This window comes from Echeneis naucrates, chromosome 2, assembly GCF_900963305.1.
Source record: "Echeneis naucrates chromosome 2, fEcheNa1.1, whole genome shotgun sequence".
NCBI lineage: Eukaryota > Metazoa > Chordata > Actinopteri > Carangiformes > Echeneidae > Echeneis > Echeneis naucrates.
The window spans coordinates 16,872,094-16,899,661 of record NC_042512.1 but is presented as its reverse complement, the minus strand read 5'-3'; the positions used below and the strand labels follow the sequence as shown (position 1 = coordinate 16,899,661).

The 27,568-nt window shown below is 40.0% G+C and overlaps 1 protein-coding gene across 1 annotated transcript in view; it reads right to left on the bottom strand.

Moving 5' to 3' along the window:
* LOC115055063 (interleukin-1 receptor accessory protein-like 1) overlaps positions 1–27,568 on the bottom strand; it is a 232,127-nt gene that overhangs the window by 74,331 nt on the left and 130,228 nt on the right. Inside the window, exon 7 of the mRNA XM_029520504.1 lies at positions 3,062–3,136. Within this exon, the coding sequence (XP_029376364.1) occupies positions 3,062–3,136 (75 nt within the window). The remainder of the gene's footprint in view (positions 1–3,061; positions 3,137–27,568) is intronic.

Below are 27,568 nucleotides of genomic sequence, written 5' to 3'. Positions count from 1 at the left end.
GATGTGCACAATGAGCCTTTGTGAGAGGAAGTGAGAGAGGTGATCTCATTTTTCTATGTAATTAAAAGGATCTCCTTTGTGCTACTTAGTGGAGATTAGAAAACAGTTCTCATCAGAAACACTTTTCTCCAGCAAGTGCAGACCAATACAGGAATACTACGTGGATGAGCCAAGAGGCCAAAAGTAAGCAGACACTGTGGCATTACAGAAATATTTGATTGGAAAACAGAACAGCTTCCTCACACTGCAGGCAAACGTATCACTGTATGCAATTTTTTGTTCTCAGTTAGTTGCTGAACTACTGTCCTTTGAAAAGCAACTTCACTCTTGTCCCCTGAAGACACTGTGTGAAACAAAGCAAATCACTAACTGGTGAAAGCTAAAATAAGACACGGCAGTGTTTGGGAAAAGTGAATCATTTCTCACTCACTGAATATCACAGATTGGTGATGAAGGACAATATTCAGTTGGATAGCTTCCTGAAGTCAAGCATTCATGTGTGAGCTTCAGCGTGGAGGGGAAAAAAAACAAAGAGGTGTGGACAGCATCACTGCTTCAATTTGAGAAAGCTTGTCTTGGTGTCATAATGTCAGGTGTCAAGGGATGAAGTGTGATATCCAGAGGAGGGGGGCAGCTGAAAGAGTTTTAACAGCCAGTGAAGATCACAGGGGAAAGTGTTGGATATTCCCTGAATGAACATCACAAACAAGGTGCCACTGTGGTTGTAAATTCAATCTCACCCAAAATAAAATGTCAGGGAGGGAGGCTAGTGTGGGCGCAAGTGGCATGTTACCTGGGCTGTGAAAACAGCGTTAAAACTGATGAAGCCTGGCAACTGCAACATAATAAAGTCAAAACACGTCGGTTTGCTTTTGGAAGACGGTTTGAATCTTTTGCTGAATCTGGTTCAAGAGCTTAAAAAGCGGTTCCACTGCACACTCATCCAACAGGAAAAACACAAACATGTTCATGCATTATGGAAATTAATCACCCCATTGTCAAAGTATTTAGTGTTTACAAATTGTATGCATTAGCTGTCTACTAGAGACAAACTCGCACTGCAGATAGTCTGCTTGGCTGGACTGCAGTCATTTATTCTACATCTGCACAAGACAGAGTGAAAGCATTGTGCATCGAACTGTCAGACTGCATTACAGACCCAAACTGTATCTGAGCCTGACCTGTCCCACAGTGAAGGGAGTGGAAAGACGTGCCCGCCGAGGGCTGAGAACAGCATTTACACATGTTTTAATCAAGCATTTTACATGTAATCAATTATAACTGAAGAACCACGTCCATTAGGAGACAGATAAAAGGGAACGGGCCACAGACTAAAATTAATTGAGCCCCCCTCCCTATTTACAGCTCCCTCTGTTCTATCGATTCATCCCTCGAATTGCACAACAAGAGCCTGAAAGGTGTGTCTCTGACCCTCCTGTTGCTTTATCCCTCTCACCTGCCCAGTTAACTGCCATCTGAAGCCATTCATGCTTCCACATTTTATAAGAGACTGAAAAATTTAAATTCTGCCCAAACTACCAAAATCCTAAAAGGAGACACAGGGTTTGACTGAGGTCCCTGTGGATGACAAAACCATTCAAGTCCAACACTGAGAAGAAGTGACAGGCACTTGTACAGGCAAATAATCAAATATGTATTCGTGTATTATGTACATAGTGCTGCTGACTCTGGGTAGAATATCAATGGCTGCTTAGGTGGAGGGAAGAAGAGAAAAACTGATCTTATAATTCTCCTCCAGTGAAAATCAAAATTAAATTATATCTGACACAGCCAAGAGGATGAAGGGGAAAAAAAAAAAAACAAAAACAGAACAAGTACAGTCAAAAATAATTAATCTAAAAACGATTAAAATAATAACTAAGACAACTCAAGCCTAATCTGACAGCCATCCCGTAATGGACCACGATAAAACACTTAAGCCACAATGATTGGCCATATTTTCTGATTGCTACCTTTTACCTCAGCAAGCCAGTTGTGTTCATCGCCCATGACAAATTCACTTCAAAGGAAGCCTCCATCATGACCCATTTTCTCTTCCACCAACAGCTGAGCTTTCGCCCAATAAGGCACAAAGCAAGAGCTTTTTCCCATGAGCCCCTCTGAATGGAAAGCTGGTGAGGCTACCAATCTGAGGCAGCCTCGTCAGGCTGAATTGGAGGAAATCATTTGTGGTATGGTAGGAGCACAACTTTGAAAGTAATTTGATGAAAAATTATGAGGGACTTCTCAAAAGTATCACTTTAATTCATTGGTCTCTCAACATGACCGATCCATGTTGCACAAACAGAAATGTGACGAGCATGAACACAATGAAGAGGCTCTTTACAAGATCAGAGATTTCTTTCACACATGTCACCAGTGACTCATCCTGTTTCTTTTCCAGTGATAAAAGTTCAAAGATCACTCAGAAAGTTGCTTAATCTCAATCTTACATACTTAATCTTGCACAAAATCTTGGACTGATTGCAGAATTGAGTGAATGACAAGAAACCTTCACACTTCCTGCGAATGCTTCACATTAAAAGATTATACAACTACAGCTGTCGAGGATTTTTGACCAGAATAAACACAAGGAAGTGTTGAGTTTTACTGACAATTAGATCAACTGTGAGAGAAAATGAATCATCATTTGTGGAAAAAAAAAAAAACCCAACACATTGCTGTTAAAAAAAAGAAATCTTAGCAGTGCTTAGATTTACTGCTGTTGCTGATCGATTAGTGTTGACTGAATTTATTAAGATGACACAGCAAACAAGAGCAACAAAAAGCAAGGCCAAGCTCTGTCCTCAGTTCCAGTGAATAAAAGATTTACAGAGTGAACCAGAAACCCCCAAAAGTTGCTCACTAATTCCATTTGAGGAAGGAAAACAAGAACTGACATATAGTTGTTAAGTAGAACAAGACTGACTTCTGGGGAATTGGCTTCGATGGACTAATCAAGAAATCTGAAGCAATGCCATTTTGATGAGCAGGCATATGCCACAAGTATGACATGGCCGACAGAAAATAAACAATTAACCAAATCAAAGATATTTCTTACCTATCGTCATCTCTATGATGCTGGTTTGCGCCTCTGAAGGGAAAATGATTTTTGGTGGCTTGTCTGTTAGCGGGGCTGTGAAAAAACAAACAGGAAGAAAGAGAGGGCACATTTAATTTCATCTTTCTCAGTCATAGACAGTGGGAGTATGATTCATTCATTCAAGAACAACATACTAGCTACAATAAAGTGCATAAAAATGCATGGATATGTAATATTTAAAGAGTGGACAAATAAAAATTGGATGAGTTACTCATCAACATCAGTAAAGATAGTTTCAAAGCAACAGCTGCTTCAGAAATAGTGCTCCGCATTCTTTGCATAAATCAATATGTAAGTGATGATACGGCTTGGATGTGGACTGATGTAGGAATTGCGGTGCATAAGTAGTCAGTCATTTCTGAGTTGACATTATATCCTGGAGTAAGAATCATTCACAGCTTTATTAGGCCCAAGAGGTTCAATGCTGTAGGAGATTCAATAATACGACTGAAAACAGGTGTTTCTTGAAAAAGCATAAATGGTTTGAGTATCTATTAGCATAGCAACCAGAAAGCATGTGATATATATTGTCAAAATGTCAGCCATGAGAGAGCTGCTGCTTTAAACATCCCAACTGCCTTCAAAATACACCAACACCAATTAGACAGCTGCTGAGGAAAAAAGATGTGCACTTAGAGGCTCCTCATTATAATGGTTCCCTAATTGGTTCTCGTCTTCAAAGTGGCATCAGAGAAGTTTTATGTGTCTGCACGCTTGGAAATACTCCCAGGGATAAGGCTTGTTTCGGTACAAATGGCTCTTGGTTTTGACTGAATTGGTGATAGTTGAGCTGACCTAAAAAAAAAAAAAAAAAAAAAAAAAGTTTCAATAAGAAGCGACAAAGTTAAGGAAGATTTTGGGAAGTTTACACAGAACTGTACAGCCAATATCTCACTACTGTCGTCATTTAACACCACCGCAGATGCAGACAGCGCTATCCTGGCTGCATATTGTGACTGACTCTCCCTGAATTTCTTATTCTTCCATTTCAATCTTTACACCATAACGACTCCGGGAAGGTTTTGTTTCAGGGTCATGTCAGCTCATTTCACTCGATATTTGAACAACAAAGTTCAACTCTCAACTTGGTGGTACCCAAAAATGACTTGATTTATTTTTTGACAGCCCATGTTATGTTGGAAGGACGTGGCAGAAAAATATTTTCAGTATCATCTCAGAGAAACATTAAAATAACCAATAAACAAAAAACCGGGCCCAAACAAAGTGCAGATATTTTGCCCTCTTTGGGGCCACCGGTTTGTGTTCAGGGGAAAAAAAACTTCATTGCTCGACTGTTCAGTCAATCAAACAAAACCATAACCTGGCTACAAATAGGTTCAATATCATGAGAGCAGCAGGCTGATATCGGGAATTAAATGCTTATGTGAGCTCCTTAATTAGAAATTCAGAAAAGAACCACGGTGAATTCTGCCTTTTCCTGTGCCTGGCATGTTTCAATGCTGTGTAAAGAAATCTCATTACGTTAATTACCTTTTTCCTCAATGAAATATGCTTAGATTTTTTTCTTCATTGTGACATAAAAAGAGTTTTTCCACTCTGATGATTCGTCCTATTCAAGACATTGAATCTAAAGGGAGAAAATTGCGCACAGGAAGGAATATAACAGATATTTATAGTAACAAGAGAACAGAGATATGGATACAAACATCAAACCTGGACCCAGAGATAATTACCGATACAAATGAACTATAATATATATAAATAATAAAAATAATACATATATTTGACTGTGAAATTCATGAGGAAGGTAACCTGTGGGCAGGGAACACACACCACTGAGTTATCTGATATGTCCATTTCCTGTGAGAGTTCCCATTTCCATTATTACATCTGAGTGAACGGGATGACTCCATTGCATCTTGATTAAAGGGACATGACATGCTGTTGACTCTAGTCACCTCACTTTGCAATTTAGGCAGAGAAGATGGATGTTCTTGCATTTAAAAAATGTGCGGACAGGTATTGAGAAGACAAGACACTCTCATTTAAATATGAATTATCATTTTGAGACAGTTTTTGCTCAGACAGATGAAGGTGAAATCCCAATTCAGGGAAGTAATCTAAGTTGTGGTGTGCTTTTAATAAGCACAGAGAACATTCGGCTTATTTCTGGCAAGTCTAAAGCTGAAGGTAACAAAGCAGAAGAAGGCTGTTTAAATATAGTCGTGATGCTGCCCTTCATCTGAAACAAGGGCGAACTGCTGTTGCACGTTCGTCAGTGGGATCCCTCCATGCTAGAAGGCATGCAAACGATGTTCACACAAATTTGAGCTGCATTAGTGAATCTGGCTGGTCTTCAACTACAAAACCATGATTCTGTGGTGGGTTATTGTGAGTGGGAGTGGGCAGGCTCTTTGCTGAGGGGATAGAAACACACGAGCCTGACCCACTTCACTACACACAAACGGCATAAGCACATTACACATACTCACGCACACACAAACATGAAAAAAACTTGCGTTGATATCAGCTATGGAGAAAAATCTTTACAGTGTGCCGCACAGGCCCTGTGATCTGCTCTCACCGTGATCACATGATGATGGATGGTGAGATGGCGTAATGAAAGAGAGAGAAAAAAAAAAACCTTGTTCTCTCCCATTAACTCTACCATTGGCCCCTGATGTCTCTGCAGCTTGTTGTGTGTCTTTGTCGCTCTGTCTGTCTCTTTCTGTTGCTCTCAGGGGTGAGAGCGAGGAAAGATGAAAAAGGAAGGAGAGGGTTGTGGTCCAATGTTCACACCTCATTAAAGGCCACTTCAACATGCATAGATTAAGAGGAGTACTGTGTGTTGCTTTGTGTGTTGTAGCATGTTTGTGAGTGTGAGATCGTTAAAAGAAAGACGCAGCGTGAGTTTCATGGGAGAAAATAAATTAAAGCATTTTTAGAAGGACTTGAGAGGAGTGTTAGTCATGCACATGCAAAAGAAATCCTTTTTTTTTTTTAACATGGATGGTCCAGTTTCTTCAGATGATTAATGAGAACTGTTCTGATGTGAAAATCTGCCGGATATTTTCTGACTTGAAAATAAATCACGGTTCATGTGACCTGAAGGTGACACTTCAGTGCAGAGCAAAGGTTAATGTGCATTAAATATTTTTCATGTTATGAACTTACCTCAAATGAAACTGATGAAAAGCCAATTATCATCAATACACATATTTGACAATAAAATCCATGGATACATTAGGCAGGATTGGCTCCAGCAACCCCCTGACCCTGCTGCATATATGAACGAATGAATGGAAATCCATGGATGCAGCCCAGGACATTTTTAGCACTGGGTCTTTCTTTGGGCACTGAGCTAATGCTAAGTTCAGCATGCTAACTGCAGAAATGCTACTATGATTTGCTGATACTTTGTAGTTATAATATTTAAAAATTTATATTGCGTCAGCATGATAATATTGAGCGATTGGCACTAAAAACAAAGCAAGTGGCCGAATTCCAAATTAGTCCAACAAGGAGTCATCAAAAACACCTAAATGAAAGCATTTGTTGATTAATTTTGGATTAAAAAAATAAATAAATCATTAAGGGGTGTTTTTCTTTTTGAGCCTTTTTCAGAAAAGTTAAACAGACAAACAAGGAAGTCCAAAAATGTCCTGGACCAAAGTCAGACAGAGTTGAGAGAATTTGTAATGATTATCAAACAATGACCATGAAGCATTACCAGCAGAGATATTTGGGTAAACTGCTTGAATACTGGCTGTCTTCACTCATTACCACTTCCTACTGTACTTTTCACAGCAAAATAAAACAGGCCAATAGATGGAAAAATGGCAATATTAATCAGGCTAAACTACCACACATCAGAATTAACTTTCAGCAGATAGACTACACGAATTGTAGTGAATACACAAGATATGAAAACCAGTCAGATGTACAGAAGAGTTCAGTTTTCATGAGTTACTTGCTATACTTCTGACCAAATAACCGTTATTTTGGAGGGAGGGCCTGAAAGCCATGAAATATCTTCCTGAGAAAAGTGGGTAGATTCGAGGAGCTGGAGTTTATCTCTCTGGTTTAGCTGATGGAGTTAAACCACCAAAAGGAGAAAACAGGGAACCACTCAGTGATGTCATTTAGATTTCTTTGTTGTTGTTGTTTTTTTTTTTTTTGTTTTTTTTTTAACAATTTCAGATTTGTGCTGAGAGAAGCTTTAGATGTGGGGCTGTTCTCCCAGTGTGGCCTTATTGGGCTTCAGCTGTGAAACAACTCAAGCGAGAAATGTCTGATACCATTTTGTGTTGTTCTTAATTTAGATGAATAGCTCATTAGTCATAACTGGTGTGCAGATCTTGTACAACCGCTCCATGCGGTGGTAACATCAGAAATTAGCTGCTGCAGCTTTACTAAAAAAACTTCTTTACAATCGAACTGTAGCTTAATGTGGCAATCAACGCTGTAACACAACAAGCCTATAACCAACACAGGATTCATCCGTGGATAAATGATTTTTATGGCAACCTAATAATGGAACAAATCTGATCAAACATCATGTTTTCTTCTCCTCAATCATCCAGCGTGCCTGCCGTGGTCTCATTCCCTTGTTCTTAGCTGGAAGATATGAAACTGCTTATCTACAGCAACACTGTAATGGCCTTGTGCACACCTCTGTTCTTCCCTGCCTTCATGAGCACTTGGTAATATCTTGATGTCTTGAAAATCACCTCTGACCTTACTCATTGATTTCACCTTTAGAGCAACTGCAGAACCGCTTCTTTGTACTGCAGCGACAGAAAAAAGTATGTCTGAAATGCCACATCCACCACGTCTGGCACCAACAATCACACTGCATAGATCAAATCATGTCCTGCCAATCGTAAAGGCAAAATGTAAGTAAACCTCTGTGTTTCCGCTGAAATCCGGCGGCTTGTTATGATGGATATTTTTGCAAAAGATAAATCTTTTATGTGAGAGATAAAGCTGCTTGTTAAAATGAGTTCGATGCATTGGGAGAGTTCCCATGTCGAAATGGTGAAAAATATATTATATATATTGGAAGAAAATTAACCCTAAAGAAGTGACATTGCAACACTCTAAGGATACTTGTTGAGAAACATCAAGATATGAAACCCACAGGAATGACGATAATAAGGGTATATAGTATTTCCTTATTGAAAAAGGTGGTATTTTAGATGATCCATCAAAGCAATCGAATATGAGAGGGCTCACAGGAAGAGACAATACATTCAGGGGAAATGGCTTAAATCACATAACTGCCAACATTTGAAGTGGCTTGAGTGATTTCACTCTGCAGTGAATCATTACATAATTACCCACAACAGTCAAAGATGGTAAGGCTGAGATTTTTTGCCACAATGAGAAGTCTTTTTGAATTTAATGGATACTTTATGAACCTTGAAACGCTGTAAACACTCGAACTGCCGCTCAAAAACTGTCAATTGGATCTAAACATGTATAGTTGGGATAAAATTGCTTGTTGATTACAGAGGCCTCGACTCGTTACTCATCTTCTCCTGCAGCGGCGACCGATCGCCTTTGAAATGTGTCATTCGCTTCACGATGAGAAACGTGGGAGGACGTAGGTTGATATGTTTCAAGCTGCTTGGTCTAAAATATACAAGAGGGGAGGAGTTGAGGTTGAGTCAGAGAGGAAAGGGATACTGGCAAAAAAAGAAGCAGACTTGCAAGAAAGCTTGCGGTGGTTTATGAAAAGCTTTTGGAGCCGATAGAGTGGGAGAGAGTGAGCTGAAGGAAAATGGAGCGAAACTTGCTGCTTTGTGCTGTGTGCGCGCCACGGGGCCAGTTTGGGTCACTGCTTGGGCGTGAAGATGTTTAGTGATGGAGGCTGAAGGAGGAGGGCAGGAGAGGTTAACGCGTGCACGCATCGTACTGACAGCTTCATTGCTGATTGCCATCTCGGTAAACTTGCTGGACTTGTAGATTAAGCTAACATTCAATGTATGTTATTTGATTTTGTTCGGACAAGCAGACGTTTTCACATCTAAAACAAATTGTGAGATTAGAGATGCTTAGAGATGAAATTCATTCATTCATTCGTTTTATACCGTTTATCCATTTATGGATAAGTCGTGGGGGGTGCTGGAGCCAATCTCAGCTCAGGGCGGGGTTTACCCTGGGTCGCCTGTCCATCATGGGGCCAACACACAGAGACAGACAGAGACCAACAACCACTCACACTCAGACCTACAGACTATTTAGAGTCACCAATTAACCCAAACACGATGTCTTTAGACGGTGGGAGGAAACCACTGATCACTGATGTGATTATCTTCTTTCTTTTACTGGAAAACTCTTGAAGTTCACAAAATATTTTGACAAAAATTCTAGATCTATTTTCATTCTCTTTCTCAAGTATTATTTTTCATCTTTTCTAACTACTTACTTACTCTTTTGGTTAAATTTGAATCTGGTTTCATAACCACAAAAATCAAAAACACTTTCATTTCCATAGATGTGAAAGCTCTTTTCTTTTTTGCATGTGGATGCACACGACTTTGAACCGTTGCATAGCAACAGATGCATGTCTTTCCTCTATTAAGCATCACAAATAAAAAAAAAAAAAAAGAAATGCTTGTCACAGGTTATGGCAAAGTGAAAAATCAAATACAATTTTATTAGCACCAGGTTAAGTGTCGTCCTTAACAGCAACAGCTGTGAGGCAGAACTACATGAAGCTGATCATGATGAAGATGATAAACAGTCTTCAGATTAAATTGAATATTTTCACACGAAATAGATAGTTTGGACCAAACTACACGACACATTCAGTTTTATCTCCAAGCAACAACCTGACAAACGTGGTTATTAATATGTTGGCATTATTTACTAGGTCTTAAAAAACCGTCCACCGTCATCGGAGTCTTTACAGCCCCTGATGCCTCATTGTTAGTGTTCAGGTGTAAAAATAGATGGCTGTTCAAGGCTCAGGAGGACTAAACTGTGTTAACATGCAGAGGTCTGCCTTTGCACTGCCCACATTAACATTCTGGAAAGCTTTTTTCCTCTGTAGGGAAGTTGTATTCTTGCAGCATGAAGACAAAAGAAAAACAACTGAATTTGAAATTGACAGAATGAAAATAATGTAACAGACATAATTCACAGCAGGGCCGGCGTTCAGAATAGTCAAACTGACAGTTTATGGAACAAATGTATTCAAGGCAAAGAAAGTAATAATGGAGTTAAACAACAGGAAGAAAGCATGTCCCGCTCAAATCTTCAATGAGCATGAATATGCTTAAAAATCTAATATACATGCTGGCAACTTCTATGCGGCAGAGTTGAAGAAAAATGCGCTATTGATTCATAAACCTTCTTCCATATTCTGCGTTCTCAGCAAGCATCACTTGCTGTTTGTCTTAGCTTTAAATCTAACTACTCGACAGGCAATACCTATGTACTTCCCTGTAATTAAAAAGTGAATTAATCTTGAGCTCTGGCTGTCATAAACTCCCATTTTCCCCCCAGTCTGCTTTCCAGCCCCCCCTCCCCTCCAATAAATATATTCAGAGCAATCAATAGAGGTATTACTATGTATATATCACAGTGGGAATTAGCTTGGCAGGTTGCCTTTGGCAGTGCTACACTTCCTGCTTTGCCCATGTTGTCCTCCAAAATGGCCGTCTTCAGTTTCTATATAAGGACTCGGGCGCATTTGGCAGCAACATGTGTGGGAGTGTTTGGGCAAAGAGCTGCTTAGCTGGAAGTTGATTTATAAACATTCGAGAACAAGTAAATGAAACAAAGTGCGGACTTCCAAAAGCTGCCTGGGCAGCGATGCACCAGGGAAGGAGAGGAGAGGAGAGAGAAGAAACACCACTAATCTGACAAGTTCTGCTTACTTGAACATTTCAAATAAAGTAAAAGAAAGTTGCAATTAGGCAGATGTGTAATCCAAGGCTGTGTGCTGTAATTAATCATGATTGCGTTAATTACACTTTGTTTTTGCCACACTGAGGACTAAAAAGAGACAAACAGCAGAGGAAAATATAGAAGATGAGGAATCTTATGCCAAGTGACACTCTACAGCCTCACAGTGGCTACATTGAGATTTCATTGCTGTGGATATTAAAAATGCCAATTCTCTCCCTGCGGCAAATAAGTTCTCTCTTATTGCAGCTGCCCCAGAAGAGTGAATTATTTCTCTACTCCGTCTGTAAAAACTTGTCTTTTAAGTCCATTATTTCCCTATTTTCCATAAGCAAAGCCATGTCTGATACAATCTTTTAATTAAGATTTTACAAGTTGCTTCCTCCAGCTCAAAAATGATTTCTTTCAGTATGGCAGCACGCTTCCCAAGGACAAATTATAATATCTTTGTTTAGCTTGGCAGATCACTCATCTTGCAGATCTCATCTGCAGTGAGGACTACTTTGTTGTTTACTCTCTGCTGCAGGAAATTCACATTTCACAAACGATATACTGAGCATCACTATAACTTTCTAATAGAGACTGTTTAAAGGCACTTTTCCTCAGCAAAGTTGTTGGTGTAACTGTTAAGTCAAAGTTAGAGTTCAGATACAAGCTTAGCTGAGCCTGATTTTTTAATTACCAGACTGTGTCACAATCTATTTACAACAAAAAAAAGCAATATTCCAAATATTTATATGCTTAAATGGTCAACAACTTTCACCTCAATTTATTCAGTCATACCCGATCAAAGTGATGCTGCACATTAAAGCTTTTGCTACTGATTCAGTATGTGTATCATCATATTTACTGAGAATTTTAATGTATATATTGTTTATATATTTAGTTTGATTCATTCTTACTGCAGATAAACTAACAAAGACATTTGACCTTTGCACTGGGTTTCCTCCAGGTACTCCGGTTTCATCCCACTGTCCAAAGACATTGAAGTTAACTGGTGGCTCTAAATTGCCTGCAGGTCTTCAGCACACACAAATGTATAAGCTCTTGACTCGGGACTACTGGGCAACAGAAAGCATAATACCGTGTTAAGATTTTAGATTTTCCTTTGGCCTTATCTCCAACAACTACACTGCCTGAGAGCGCTTTGAATCTACAGAGCTTCCTGCCAACGATGATAAATGATGGAATAGAATCGCAATTACAACAGCTGACTGTTGAGGCCAATATGGGAGACCCCTTTAGACAAAGCTTTACTAATGGTCATCAGAAACTCAGGACAATATTGAAATGCCTAGAGCCTCCCCCATGATGCTCCTTTGAATTAAATGTGTGGTCTTGTTTGTTTTTGAGCATCATTTGTGTCCGTGTGTTGACACTAAAGTCAGCAGATTCAGAATTTGATGTGTAACTGACTTGTCATTCTTCATGAAAGAGGATTGTGTTGCCCAAAGAGAAAAGAAAGCTGAAAGTTCGCATCAACAAAACCAATTACAGGAATCTGTGCAATTCAAGAAGCAAAATGGGTCCAAGTTATATTCAACCCTTAAACACTAAGAGCCCTGGTGATCCAATACTACCCTCAGCAGAGTTTAGATGGTGATTGCAGCGATCTATCTAACCCTTTATGTTAGTAACTGCTGTATAAAATCCATACTATGCCTCTGGGCACACTTAACTGTGATGGTGATGCAACACCTACAAGTAACCAGTAAAGATTATTGGTTAAATAGTCTGTATCTCTTACATAATACAGTGTGCAACAATCTTTTTCCCTGCAGTCTGCTCTTTGTAAATACAACCAAACTGGAGTTGAGACAACACATTTCCCTGCAAACATTCCAGTCAAACAAACTGGCTCGATCAAATATTGGCATTTGACATTCACTATTCTAAAGCATGATTGGAGTTGCCTGAAATGATTTTAGCAAATGTTTTTGGCACTCAGCACAGCTCTCAAACATCCTTTGGAAAGTGCATTAAGTATAGCACAACCCCCCCCACCCCCACCCCCTGCATTATTCATCAAAGCTGCCTGCAACATACCTCTGGAAGAAAAATATGATTAAACCAGTGAGCTTAAGCACTTCCATAAACAAGGATATGATCGTCTTTAATAATAAAAAGCTCTCAAATGGATGTTACGTAAGCAAAAAAGAAATCCTTGGCCAGGCAAACAGTTAAGAGGGATGACATCATCTGGTGAAACCCAGCCAAAATATGCTGGCTAAGTGTTGTATATGACTGGCACAATGAAGCTGGGATGGGTCACCCCCCCCACCATAATCTATGTAGCTGAATTTAAGCAGATGCTCCATTATGAGCTTCCTACTCAAATTATATTCTACCATCCTGACACACAGCTGATTCATTGTGATATTTTTTCAAACCAGTCTTCCAATGTTGAACTCCCCTTCTTATCACAAACACATTCATTTGACCTTCGACGCGCACAAAGCCTGAGGACCAACACATGAAGCTGGGCTTGCATCATCGCTGCAAGTTCAAGATGACACACTGACCTGGCAGGCACATGATCGTGATCAAGTGACATCGCAGATGCTTTCCAAGTCCACTTGGTTGCCAATGAGATCTGAGCAATCAAATGATGCATCATAATCCTTAATTGGATGCAATTATCCTTGGATCTATTACAAAGCAGATCTGACTGTCCGTCCTGAAGACTTCTAGTAATGGTGCAAATGATTTTCAAAATAAACTAAAAGGATGTAATTTGCGACAGAGGACAATTCAAAATAATACCATTAAAGGAAAAGGGATACTTCAATGATATAGACGTGTTCACAACCTATAATATTTACTTCCCTGTTTGTTATGTATTAGTTATTTCCTGTCTGTATTCTGATCCATTCTGAGCTGTTAAGGATACTGAAGATAGACTGTCAGTGCCACAGTGTGATTGTTGTACATCAGTCCAAAATTCGAGGTCCAGAAAGAAGCGTTCCATCCTTAATTCAAACCGACACAAAACCCTGAGTTTTAGGGAAGATACTTTAGATCCCCAGAGGAAAAAAGATATGAAGCTCCATTCAGCTGCAGTGGAAAGATCTGGATATGACAGTGTCATCTACATTTCCACACAACACAAAACCCCACTCATGGAACTATTCAGGCTAAAGTCAGATAGAGATCCAATACAGTGGTTCTTTTCACATTGTTTTCTGTTTTAATACCTCAGAGTCCTGGACTCCACAACAATGCTTGGTGAATCAAATGTGACTCTGCACCCATGCAGCTGCAGCTTTACTCCAGACCTGTCAGACTTCTCTACCTCCAGCTTCCACCCCACTTGTTTTCTCGACCTCTTGCCAGCGAATGTTTGTTTTTGGTTGCACCCCAGCCACGAGCTGCTAAGTGTTCCCTCATGTAAGTCAGGGAGCACCCTAACCTCCCTCACCCCTCATGTTCCAAGCATACACAGCATACAGTTGGCAGAGAGGCTGCTTAACAATCTATTTATTATTGGTCCTAGTCACCCATTCACTGAACTTGCCAACCACAGTGAGTCTCTCCACTTGCCAGCCCCAGTTTTTAAAAAACTCTGTCCATTTTACTTGAACTCGCTTCCAACCTCCCCCTCCTCCTCCTCTGCTCATTGCCAGTGGCCTGTTTAATTCCTGATTGGTGCCATTTCTGCACAGTGACCCCCTATTGCTGAGCTATGAATCCCTCCTCCCCCCAACGCCTCCCATCCCCCTTCCTTCTCCCTTCCCCCACTGCCATCCCCCCTCTTCCTTCCTCTCAACCCCTTTTGCCAGTGGCCCAGCAAATCTCCGGAGGCAGGCGATGCCAAACCTTCCAGCTGTTCAAACAGGTCAGCGATCGGTGCAGGGTGCCAGCGGGGATAGCTTTGCCATTGTAGTGCCCTACATCACTGTTTTGTGCTAATGCCCCCCGGATCCACTGACCCATAAGGACCTGCGGGGTCCAAACTGTACCAGAGCTCAACTGAGAAATGGAGGATTTACATCCATTTTACTGCCTCAAACCTTTTCTGTGTTTTTCACTTTTGCATGTAGAAAAGAAAAGAACTCGAATGCTTGATGATGATCAGGGCTGTGTGAAAAAAATCACTAACTCAGGCTGGCTGTATAAAACAACCTACTGTGCAAAAAAAACGATAAAACACACTGTTCTTTCCTCGAAATAAGATGATCCCAAAGTGTGAACCTTCATTGATTTCATCTATTAAATTCACTACACTCTTCCAGACTGGTGTTACACATAGAAAAGGGTAAGAGGCAGAGACATGTATGCATGATTTAATCCTCTGTAAGACATGAGCGCTGCAAAAGTGTGGAACTAGTTGGAAGAAAGCCATTTCTGTTTCTTTTTTTTTTCTTTTGTTCACAAAGCCACATTGTTATTCAACCAAGAGGTGACACAATTTTTGCACCCAGCACTTTTTTCTATTAAAATACTTAAACATTTGACAAAAACCTTCACTGTCCTTCACACTCAACTTCTAAAATACTGCTTCTCTCAATAGGATTCATGTAAGGTTGCGACAGTATGAAACAGCATTTCATGTAAAAAAAAAAAAAATAATAAAGCTAGCACTTTTTATTTTCTTTGATTTAATATTCTTCAGAATATCAGACACTGAAATAGGAAATCACTGTCAGCTCATATATGCTAAAGTTAAGGTCACAGTTTGGGATTGACAAAGTCATTGTACAGAGTATTAAAGAAAAAAGAGTGGAGGAGAAGAGGTAATGTATGCATGAGAAATGAATGGTTTTTGCATGTGAATGGCATCAGGGTCCAAGACAAAGTCAGTTTGATCAGAGGTCCACATGAAGTTAGACTGCAGTTCTACTGTGTAAATGTTATTCAGGTAGATGGCATATGAATGCTAACTCCTGCAGAATCTTGAAATGTGTAGAAGATCAGCTCATTGAGATTCTCACTGTAGAGTAGCACTCAATCATTATAAGGCTTGATGCCATCGACGGGCTACAATAAGTACTTTCACACTTTGCTTTTTATACAATTGTTAAAACAAACTGTCGAATTACAGTATACTTTATGAACAAATGAATGGCAACTAAAAGATAAGTGAAACTTACATGATTGGTGTGTTGTTGTTAAATCTAGCAGCAGGATCCAAAGCATTTCATTGATTTAGTTTTCTACATTTTTTCGGAGAAATTCATACAACAATTGAACAGCAAACCTATCTGCTCAGTAGGATTATGCAGCAACCCCTGCAGGCCAATTAGTATAGAATTCATGTTTGTGGGGGGGGCAAAAAAAAATCCATGTTTTAATCATAATAATATGTTTCTTTGTTATTGTGGCATCATTCCCTAATTATAAAGGGGAAAATTAAATATTTTTGTATTACCAAGATTCTTACCATAAAGAACAAGCTATTTTTTCTCTTTGTGAGACTTTCTCACGTTTTTATGGCCCATAACTGGTTTTATTTCAATTAGACCTTGAATTATGTCAAATAAACGTTGCTTGTCATTTACTGTTAAATGAGTTCCTCTGTTGTTGTAAGAACATTTTGTGTTTTAATATTTATCTCATAATAAGCACATAATTACAATGACAATAAATCACCCAGTGGGTGAGACTGAAAATATTCATTAATTACTTAAAGCAGATGTTACAGCTTCTTTGATTTTTCTTTTGTTTCCTTCACGTGGAAGCGGCAGGATAAGCTACAGGATAAAAACACTGCACTAACACAACACTAAAAGACTGTTGTCATGGTGAACACACTAGTAAATACGGTAATCGTCTCTTTACACGTCCAACAGCATTGGCTTTCACTCAATGGCTCATAAGAGACGAGGCATAAAAGTTTGTCTGTTGCCTTTAATGCAACTGTGCAAATGCATCGGCCATCTCGGCCACAGCAAACACAAACACCAGAGGGCTGCCAGATCAAAGCACTTTCTAACATCATCGAGGGGGCACTTTGTGTTAATGATTGGTCTGTTCCTGTATGAACTGTAAGACATAGTTCATTGAAATTACAATCTAATATAGACATGCTCCAGATCTGTCATGGAGAGAGCTGAGATGTATTAAATCTAGCTCTGTAAGCCCCATGTGAGCTGAATATGAATTAAACATATTTGAAGTAGATGAGTGACTCCTCGTTGAGTATATGGGGGTGGCTTCGCTCTCTCCGACACACGCACGCGCGCACACACACACACACAAACGTACACACTACTCGATTGAGCTCTCTTTCATATCCCTGCATGTGGCAAACAGATTTCGCCCACAGACACACCTGACCAGCCACCTCTTTCCCCCTTGTGGACCTGAGCTGCTCGCCCACAGACATTTCACATTGAAGTTAATTTCCGGACTTATCCAGATGATCAAGCAGTATGTAAGTGAGGTCTCGGCTCTGCTGACCTGTGTGATGAGGCTTACTGCTGTGCACAGTGGACAGTGACACCAGTACGGGCAATCAGCACAGTGGGACCCGAGTTTGCACATGTGAGTTTCTCATTTTTCTCGAAAATTTGACCGGATATCATTCTCGCTTTTGAACACAATGGCCTTGCTTCTTTATGCCAAAGCACAAGATCAGTTTTCACCTTGCAATCAATATGTCGCCCATGGATTTGTTCCAACCCAAATATGCTGTAATGATCGCTCATGGTGGGCGGTACGGATTGCTTCAGAATAGGCGTTTAAATTTAATTGGCTGCTTTAGCTGTCAAGGAGTGGAGAGACCTGATTCGGCCAGGCTGTCACACAGTGGGCTTTAATTGGCCTGAGGACAAAACATGAGGGAAACACATTACCTGAAGTGCTCATGCATGAGCCATCATAATTTATTACATTGACATTGTAGTCTGAAATGCCATTAAACTTTAAAATAAATGAGGAAGTCGTGTGTTGGGAGACTCTTAAGTACTCATCACAGAGTCCTCTCTTTTGCTAATAACATAGATCTTTGTATTTAACAGCAACTAAGTGGAAAGTTGAGAAAGCAAAAGACAAAACACAATGGCAGTTTCCAGCTTCTGCAGTTTGTCTACAACAAAGAGCAGTCAAGTCTCCTCCAATAATACAAATACCTATGTCAGCAAGCCTCAGACAACCTCTGCCCGGAGTTAACTAAATGCATCTTGTTGACAGGAAATCACCTCACTTGTGGAGCACACATCACTGAGGAAATGGCAGCAGGCTCAAGCCTCTGTCTTTATTACTGTTACTTTTTTTGCTCTAGATGGGGAAGGGGGAAAAAAAATCTTTGGCATTAAGAGAAGCTGGAAACTTCTTTATGTCTTATGTTGCAGCCATTACCTGTGTGAGGGCGACAAACGACAAATTTCACCTCAGCTGAAAATGTCTTTCCACCCCACCATACTGTAGCATCACACAACTAGACAGCAAAAAGACGATTGAAAAAGATTTTTAAATCGTCAGTTTCATTAATAATCAGGTGGTCATTCTTTAGCCGGCACCCCCGTAATATTCTTCTCAGTTTCATTTTAAATACGCTGCCTTTATTTCTTTTTTCTAGAGAAACATTGTGCTGGTTCATAAATAAATAACACGCCCTTAGTCACTGTTCTGCCCCCACGCCCCCCTCCTTTTAAACTTCAGCATAAGCCTGCTTTAGTGCCATTAAAATAACTTGTCATGACAGTGTAGCCTGGGAGCAGTGCAATCAATTTCCATTACATCAAGGCCCAACTGGGCATCACCACTGAACTAAGCGCTGGTAAGCAATCTCCCTGACCGAGGGTGGTTTGTGTGGTGGTGTGTTTGTGTGTGTGCGCAGTGCTAAGGATGTGTGTCAGCTTCTGAAAGAGCAAGGGTGGGTGGTGTAGGAAGCAAGAGGAAGGGCTTGACTTCACAAACACAAGCCTCCACTTTCCTCCCTACGTTCCCTGCTTTACTAATAGAGGAACAGAAAAAATGATATATATATATATATATATATATATACACACACATACATACATATATACATGTATGATACATATATATCATTCTCAGGCAGCATGGCAAAATAGTGGTTATCTTTGTTCCCCCACGACCCTGAAACAGATAAGCAGTAGAAGGTGAATGAATGAATAAATAAATATGCACTCTTCAAAGAAACCATTTTGGCATCTGAAATAATTTCAGTCGTGTTCCAAATAAAGAAACAAACCTAATTTTCCATCATAATAACATGAGAAATTATCACCACCTGAACAATTCAGACCTGCCTCAGTGCACTGAATCTCTCCCCGAAGTGATTTAAAATGCACCTTTTGTAAAAGACCAATCTGCAACTAATTAACATTAGAGTAATTTATGCTACAAAATTGATTTTTGCTCACTATAAATTATGCAAGAGTCCCTTCCGCTGTCCCTTCCCACCTTCTTATCTCTCTGGTGGAATCAGTGGATTGACACGTGGCTAAAGTGTCCTTGATGGGGCATTTCTGCAAACTGTCAGAGATAGGGGAGTCAGGACGAGGGGGCTTCAGGCTCATACGTACTTGTGGCCTTGAGGGGAGCTGTAAACGTAAAGTCAGTATAGACACTTAAACACAGCATTAAAGTTATGGACACCACTTGTACGACAAACAAGCAGAAAGAATTTATTTAAATGTTTATGTTCTTAAAATCTTAATGGGATAAGGAATATTTGATTTCTACACCACTCACTGGGGTGTGGAATTAAATTAACACTAGTTTAGCACAGATTTTCACATCTCGAAAGCTAAGGCACTAAGCGAGTGCTAATTGGCAGAGTGATGGCATTAATTATGTAACACGTCATCTTAATTAGCAATCCCAGATGTACGATGTGTCAGAGGAACATTTGTAAGCACAGTGAGCTAACTGATAGACATTTGAGAAGAAGTATGACAGCAGCCCACTGCAGAGGTGACAGACAATCCAGGATCCTAAATCAGCTGGAATGGCAGCAAACAGCTTTGTTGGTGAATTATTGCAGGAGAGAAGTTGACAAGTTGAGAGGATATTTTTATTTCCTCTATTATTTATTTGAAATAAAAGAAATTCCAACTCAGTCGTACACCACATCTCCCCTGCACTTTTTTTTTTTTACTCTGCTCTTTTTACATGATGATTAGAATTTATTGTACAAACTTGTTTTTTCTGTGGTTCAATTTCCACTGTCAAAGCAAGCGCCATTCATCAAAAGCACCATTTTGCCTGTCAAATCATGAGGAATACATCAAATAGCTGCCCACTATTCGTAATTAGAGCCTATAAGCTCCTGATCACACATTCATGCGGGGGGATTATTGCCTTGGATTCTGTCTTCCTTCTAAAACACAGGCCAATCAATGTGCTGCAACGGCAACACAGGCACCAGACCACCTGACCTTTTTGAATATTTGCACCATCTGTTCAAACCAGCATCACATCTGTTGCTTGGTTTCACCTGCTCCATGAAGACCTCGTCTCTGAGGCAAAGAGGTTTCGGTAAATATTCACCCAAAATATGTCTGACTTCAGATTCACATACGCGGGCTGATTTAATCACAAATTCACAAAAACCAAGTGATATATTAAGAGGACACGGACAATGACATCCAAGTACACCAGCCATTTTAGTTGCCAAATTGAGCGCCCATGGGCACTATGTGCAAATGAGTTGGCAAATGTGGAATATATGGTGAAGGAGTGTGATGATGAATCACTTTCAGCAAGTCAAATTCTTTGTGTGATAACTTCTCAATATCAGTAAAATCATATATAACGGCTGAGTGTGCGTTTGCTGTTCTACCTGCTATTTAGGTAGTTCCAGTGGTGTCAGACCAAATGTGACTAATAAAGCAGACAGTGATGGTCTTACAGTTAGTCAGAAAATGTATTTCACTGCTCAGACTTTCATTGCTGAGTTACACTATGAATAAAATTGCATGTAATGAAAATGCCGAACTCTCAATAAATGGAAACCAAAGAAATACTAAAAACTAACACATGACCATTCACCACATCTACACCCTTTGGTCTCTTCTGTATTTGAGCCCAAACGGCTCACGAGGAAACATCATGTTCTACCTCCTGACACTGAGGGGTGTGACGTAATCATATTCAATCTGTAGAGGTAAAAATCCCAGCTGTTTGGGTTCAACCACTGTCTGTGTGGCATTTCACTTACGTGCCCCAGGCTTCAGTTGATGCATGCTTTGTGACACACAATCTGCTTCTTGACATGAAGGCACATGACCTTCTGCCTTCCAAGTGAATGCTTCCATCAGCCATAAATGATCGCAGAGACCTGCCGTGTGAACAGAATCTCTGATTGTATTCGGAGGCGTAATGTGTCATTCAAGTGACAAGATAGCGTGGGCTGCTTCAAAAATGAATCCCATCATTGTCCGACCTGTATGTCAGAAGAATGTGGTGTATGGATATCTTCATGTAAATCACATCAAAGATCTAATTTTCATGGTTGAATTTCCCTCTGTTTCACTGAAGAGTATAAAAATACAGTGAAAACACAATGCCACTGATGCTCAAGCATACAGGATGAAATTATGCTCTGCCGTGAAATGCTTTGCTTTCCCATGCTCGGTATTGACATGCACTGTACAATATGTCTACATTACTCTTACTGTCCAAACAGCACCATAGATGCATTACGTCCTCCAGTCCAGCCTTGCAAGCCCAATGTCCTAAATCTTGTGACAAAACATCAAGGGAGATAGTTCGTTGTTTGTTTAAAACTGCATTTGTGCCCAGAAAGTGCCACCTCATCAAACAATGGTACACTGATCAAAGTCATCTCACCTTGTGGAGAGCCAGCCAAGTCAAACTAATTCCTGGAGCTCATCCTCGGCAGTTTGTTCATGGTGCTTGTATTTGGCAAGCCCGGCCAAAAACCAGGCATCCATATACTTATTGCCAATTACCTGTCACTGTTTCACGGAAGCAAACAATGCAAACAGCATAGATGACCTCAGGCTATAGAGGAATCCAAACAACATACCAGCTCTGACTCAATGAACACTTTAATCTGCAGAATTTGCAGTGAAATCGTAACGTTGGAAATTAAAGCCCCTTTGACAGATTTCCACATATCTGAAGAAAATCACAGCTATATTTAAACGAAGAAAGCACTCCAGTCTGCCCCACACGCATGCTTCATGCTCAGATATTTTCTCCTCTGTGTCTCCCACTTCCTCCCCTGCTGCAAGCTCTGCAATCACATCCCCTGTGTGCTGCTCCTTTGATGACACCAGCAGGTGGAAACCCACCAGGATGCTGAGTGTGCACTACCACATACACATACCGCTGCTGGATTGATCAGAGTGCAGGATTGCGTTGACATGCCAGGCTGGGTTGTGATGGCAGGGGAACACATAACAAACAGCCTGCAAAACCACAGGGGAACGGGGGCATCACCGAAAGTTGAAGCAAACAGCTGGATGGAGTCATCAACTACAACACTAACAGGAGAATGGATAGCTGAGTTCATCAATTAGTAAATTAGAACAGTCTTTGTTAAGACATTTTCTCAAATATGAGAATGTGAGGAATGAAGAGGAATAAATCTTTTGTCATCATGTGATCATACATAATGTCATTTAAAGATCTCACCCTTCCTGTCTGGCTATATAACTCAGAATGTATTTATTAAATTAGAGTTCATTTCATGTGAAATGGTCAGTGGTGAGAAATCTTCACGGAGGAAAGTGAAAGTTGACATGGGGCTTAAACCAAAACCTGCGTTGAATCCGTGAGCTTGAGCATGATAGTGAGAAAATAAAATATTGATCACATGACTTACAGGTAATACGTTTTCAAAGTAACTTTCTTTCTAAAGTGCAAGATTGTGCAAGTGCAGGTCTCAGAAAAGCACTTCACTGGGTTTTCACGGTTCTTACACTATTCGTAATTTCACAAAGGGAAGAGGTCTCTGCTAGAATCCTCTCATTTTAAACTTTTCCCTGACCTCTATGTCTCTGTCTCAGTGGAGGTAAAGGACACTTTACTGAAAAGGAAAATCCTGAACGTAAACAATAAATGAGGTAAAGGACATTTTTCAGTATATAGCTGCTTAATTCCTTTAAAAAAACTGACAACGTATTGAAGTCTTGAGGAAAAGCCATCCGGAGTTTGTGGTGCCATGGTTGAACGCACAATACAGTCAGCAGGAAGGTGAAGAAGACGGGAATAAATCCCTGTCACAGTCGGGCTTCAGAGCAAAGAGGGTCCATTGCTGGTTTAAAGAAAGGCCTCAGTTTCTGCCTTTCACCTGTGATTGATATTTGGGCTTCAGTGGTGTGGCAGTTTTGGGATGTGACAAAGGGTGATGCAGGGGCTGAATCTGAAAAAAGGTAGATGGCATCATAAATCTGAAAAATACTAAAACTATAATAACAAAAATACCTTGGCATTTTAGATTTGGAATGCTGTTTTTGCTGAATGGCGACATCTAGTTTGATGATTTAGTGTATTCTTCCTCATAAAGACAACCATCATAAGGTTACATGTGAATGGAGTATCCTTCACATGGCCTCCAGAAATGCTCATCCATAATAAAAAAAAAAAAAAAAAATCATTGTGTTTCTAAAGTTCTTCTTTCAACTCAAAGTAGATTTCATGAGCACACGCATTATGGCAGTAAACTGTGTAAATTTGTGACCATTATTCTGTAATTCCACACAGATTCATGGCTTTTTTTTTTCTATCGTGCAGTCTGTTGGCAGGAGGCGGCTTTGGGCCATGATCATCGCCTGATCTCAGTGGAGAACAAAAAACGAATACATGCTGGATTTGTATATAACTGAGTTTGAGACAAATAAACAAACTGTCTTGTTCATTTATTCATCGTGTATATTTTCCACAAAAGTTATTTTTGTGCAAATTACACAGAAATGTAATAATGGAAATACGATTAAAAAAGCCAAGTAATTACCACAGCTCCATCACCCACACCGTTAATGTGCTGCACATTCAGAATGGTATAGTCACTGCAGTGTGAGCTTTACAATTTGGCAGACACACACTCTTCCACACAGACATATTGTGTCATTGAAAACTTCCCTCCTCCTCATTTTCCCTTCATGCTGTTGGATGTTTCATTATGGGAGATGGAGACTAGCCTGCTCCAAGCGCCCACTGAAAAGCCAGAAGGTTAAAATAATTCTCCTGCCCATTTTCGCAGCAGCTGGATGTTTGAGTGACAATCTTGATTAATCCACTGAATTCCCACTGTGATGGTATGCCTGGTGAGAACAGCACACATGAGAGCCAGCACCACTGCCTCTGAACATTGTGATTCTGTGAGGATCATAATACGACGCCAAGGTTATAACATAAAAGCTGCCATAAAAGGAAAACAAAGCAAGCACTGAGATCCAGCGAGTGTATTTCCTGAGGGGCACATCCATAACTAATGCCCTAAAATCAAAGAGAAAACACCAAAGAGCAGAGAGTAGTTTGACCAGTCAACATCTTTGCTATAACAAATAACTCTCCCTCTTGAAGACAAATGCAGCGTCAGTCACAGTGGGAGACGATGAATTCAAATCTCAGCAAATGACGAGCTTCATTTTTTATTCATAAGTATGTCCCCTCCTAATTAGGAACGAAATACCAAAGATAATATTTTAAAAAAACGTGCAAAAATGAATAAAACCCCATTAAGTGCCTGCTGATTACACAATATTGAACTCAGACAAGAAGAAAAGAAATACTCTCTGAATCTACTCAGTGCATTGCCTTCTTTTTTCCGCCAGCACCTTGGCCTGATTAATTATCTTCCATCAATTAAAGGAGCAATTATATTTCAACCTACTTCATATGCTAATGAGCCAAACCAGAGATGGAATAGGAAATTAGTAATGGCCACCAAATGGTGTTGGCAGGAGATACAGTTTGCTGAATAGAGGCATAGACTACTGACACTGAGCCGAAGAAGTAACCAGTTTATTAGAATTAACAGGGACATTGATGCCCTGTTAACATTTTAATGCTCAACAAATGAGTTGATATTGTAGATAAATGAAAATGAAATGGATTTTTAAAGTTATTCTCAGGCAACAAGCTGTCTGTGATCCTCTCACCCCCATCAGCAAAACAAATGGCACGTTTACTTTTACTCAGCACAACTTCATCCATTTAGCTGTTCCTGCAGAACAACAGACCGGACTTCAACACAGCAAAAATCGATGTTTCAGATGTAACAGTATCTATCATGGGGTCATGACATGCAAAAAGACAATGATTCCTATATTGAAAGGATAAGTACACCCAACGGCCGCCGATGCCCCAACTGGAGGGACGTGGCTGTGTCTCTTAGCTTGTGATGAGCTTGATGTCTCAGCATTACTGTTTTTTTGTTTTTTTTTTTCTTGTTGTTGTTGTAGTTTTTTTCCTCCAGAATTTCATCTCATTAGCTTGCTAACACAGCATGGTATGTTATCCTAGGAATGGCTGTCTTAATGTAAAGTCTGATTTACAGATAAAAACAGAGGGGGAGGATGGAAAAAAGCACAACCGCCTGCACACTAAGACACACACTGTTGATAATTCATGCTACTAGCTAATTACCACAGACTTTTATTTACATTTATGTGTTTTAATATCTCTGTCCCAGTCTACACCTGCTATGATCTGTAACTCAGTATGCTCCCTGGATAAATAACATTCAGCGAGTGTTTATACGCATTCTCGTCTCGATGTGTGGCAGTAAAGCAATCACAGGAATATGTACATTCCTTTTAAGCAACCGTGCTAAATAGGTTCATGTAGCAACCGCTGCCACTGGAAAAGCTCGCCCCATGTTTCACATGTCACTGTGGTCCTATTGTGACTCTTCCAAAGCAGCTCTAGGAGCTCAACTTATTTTAAGTTTGTCAGTCAAGCTTTTTAAAAGGGAAACTGAATCTGCATTACTGTACCACTCCACACCGTCCCACACATTTACGTGTGGAGTTGTGGGAAATAGTTATTTTTTCCTCTTTATTACAGTTAATAAATTGTTTTGACTTGCTATGTTGCTAGAGACTCACAGCATGAAAACCACAAAAGAACCTTATTCTCTTCTTATAATGTACTTATTCTCTATTGTGTGCACTTGCACTTATAGAAAGTAGACACTCGCAAAAAGCACAGCAGAAAACACATATGAAAGGAATTGTTCCCATCATTCAGGAGCAGTGTTTGAGCTGAGGAAGCAAAATAGTTCCTTTAGTTTCGAACCAGTCAAATCACTGTGTAATATCATCCGATAGGAAGCAGGTTATTGAAATAGCACAGCGCTATTGAGGAAGAAACTACTGTTCACTCAAGAGAAATTGAGTTTCAATCTGATAGACTGAACGACTGTCAAAAGTGTTGAATGCAAATTATTTTAAACCAAAAAGGGACCACAGAATCAAATCTGTCTACTTAAAATGCACAGACCTGAAGGACAGGGAAAATATCAGGTAAATGCAGCACTCAGCCTTATGGGGAATGCATGAGAAATAGCATCTGAAGTGCTGTTTTCATGATTGTCTTTGGCATCTCCGGCTTTTGGGCTATTTAGACACTCGCGCTGCAAAGCACGCCCCATCCCTTCATCAACCAAACTCTCCTCATTGCATGCTCTTTCAAAATAAGAAAAGCTGGCTAACAGCATCAGTCTCAGCTCATTAGCTACACTGACGCTGAAGTTGTTGCTCCCCTCTCTATCCATTTCATCACCACTCCTTTATTCTGCTGTGTTTAATCTACAAAATCGAACAAAGCACCTTACAAAGTCGTCATAAAGCCCCAAATTTCATTTAAAAATGAATGTCACTTCCAATCACTCAGCAAGGGAGCACATGATGACTTTAGCTGTGCTCATTATAATCAAATGGAATCTGACCTTTTGTCCCACTGCTCTGCTTTGAGAGGGACTGCCGGCTGTTGATAAAGAGGGGAGTGACAAGGGTTTTGATGGGGAATTAGAATTATCTGTTGGAGATTGATGATAATATTAAACAAAAGTTCATGTATACTTATTCCAGATAAAAAAAGAAAGCATGCAGATAGAAAGGTCAGGTCTATGTGGAATACTTAAATCCTTTTTGCTCAGCAGGAAAATAATGAAATTGAACATAATGAGTAGCCACTATCATAGACTCGCTTCTGTCTCCTCTGTTCTCCACCTTTTTATGTTCGGCGGGTTTGTGGAACTGCTCAAGAGGAGTTCTTACGCGCAAGTTGTTGGGACTTGCAGGTAAAAGTACTTGGCCAGCAGTGCTGTCAGATGGTTGGCAAAGCAGATTTGTTGTCAGCATTAATGACTACAATTAACAAGTCTGTAATAATCAATTTAACTACTTCATCTGTATTGACCAAGACACTCATTGCTTTACCAAGATGCAAGGGCTCTCATTAGTATTAAGGAAGAGGAGGTCATTAAGTCAGTGGTTTGAGACGAAAGATGTACAACAGGATTTCTCAACTAAACTGGCTGGGAACATTTTGAAAGATGAAACAATATTCAACAATAAAGGATCACAAAGCACAGAGTAAATAACTCTGTAGTGATCTGACAGTGTATGCCAGCAGTGCCATTTGAGTTTCTATGGGCATATAAACTATATGGATAAGATAAACAACAGTAATAATGAACCACAATAA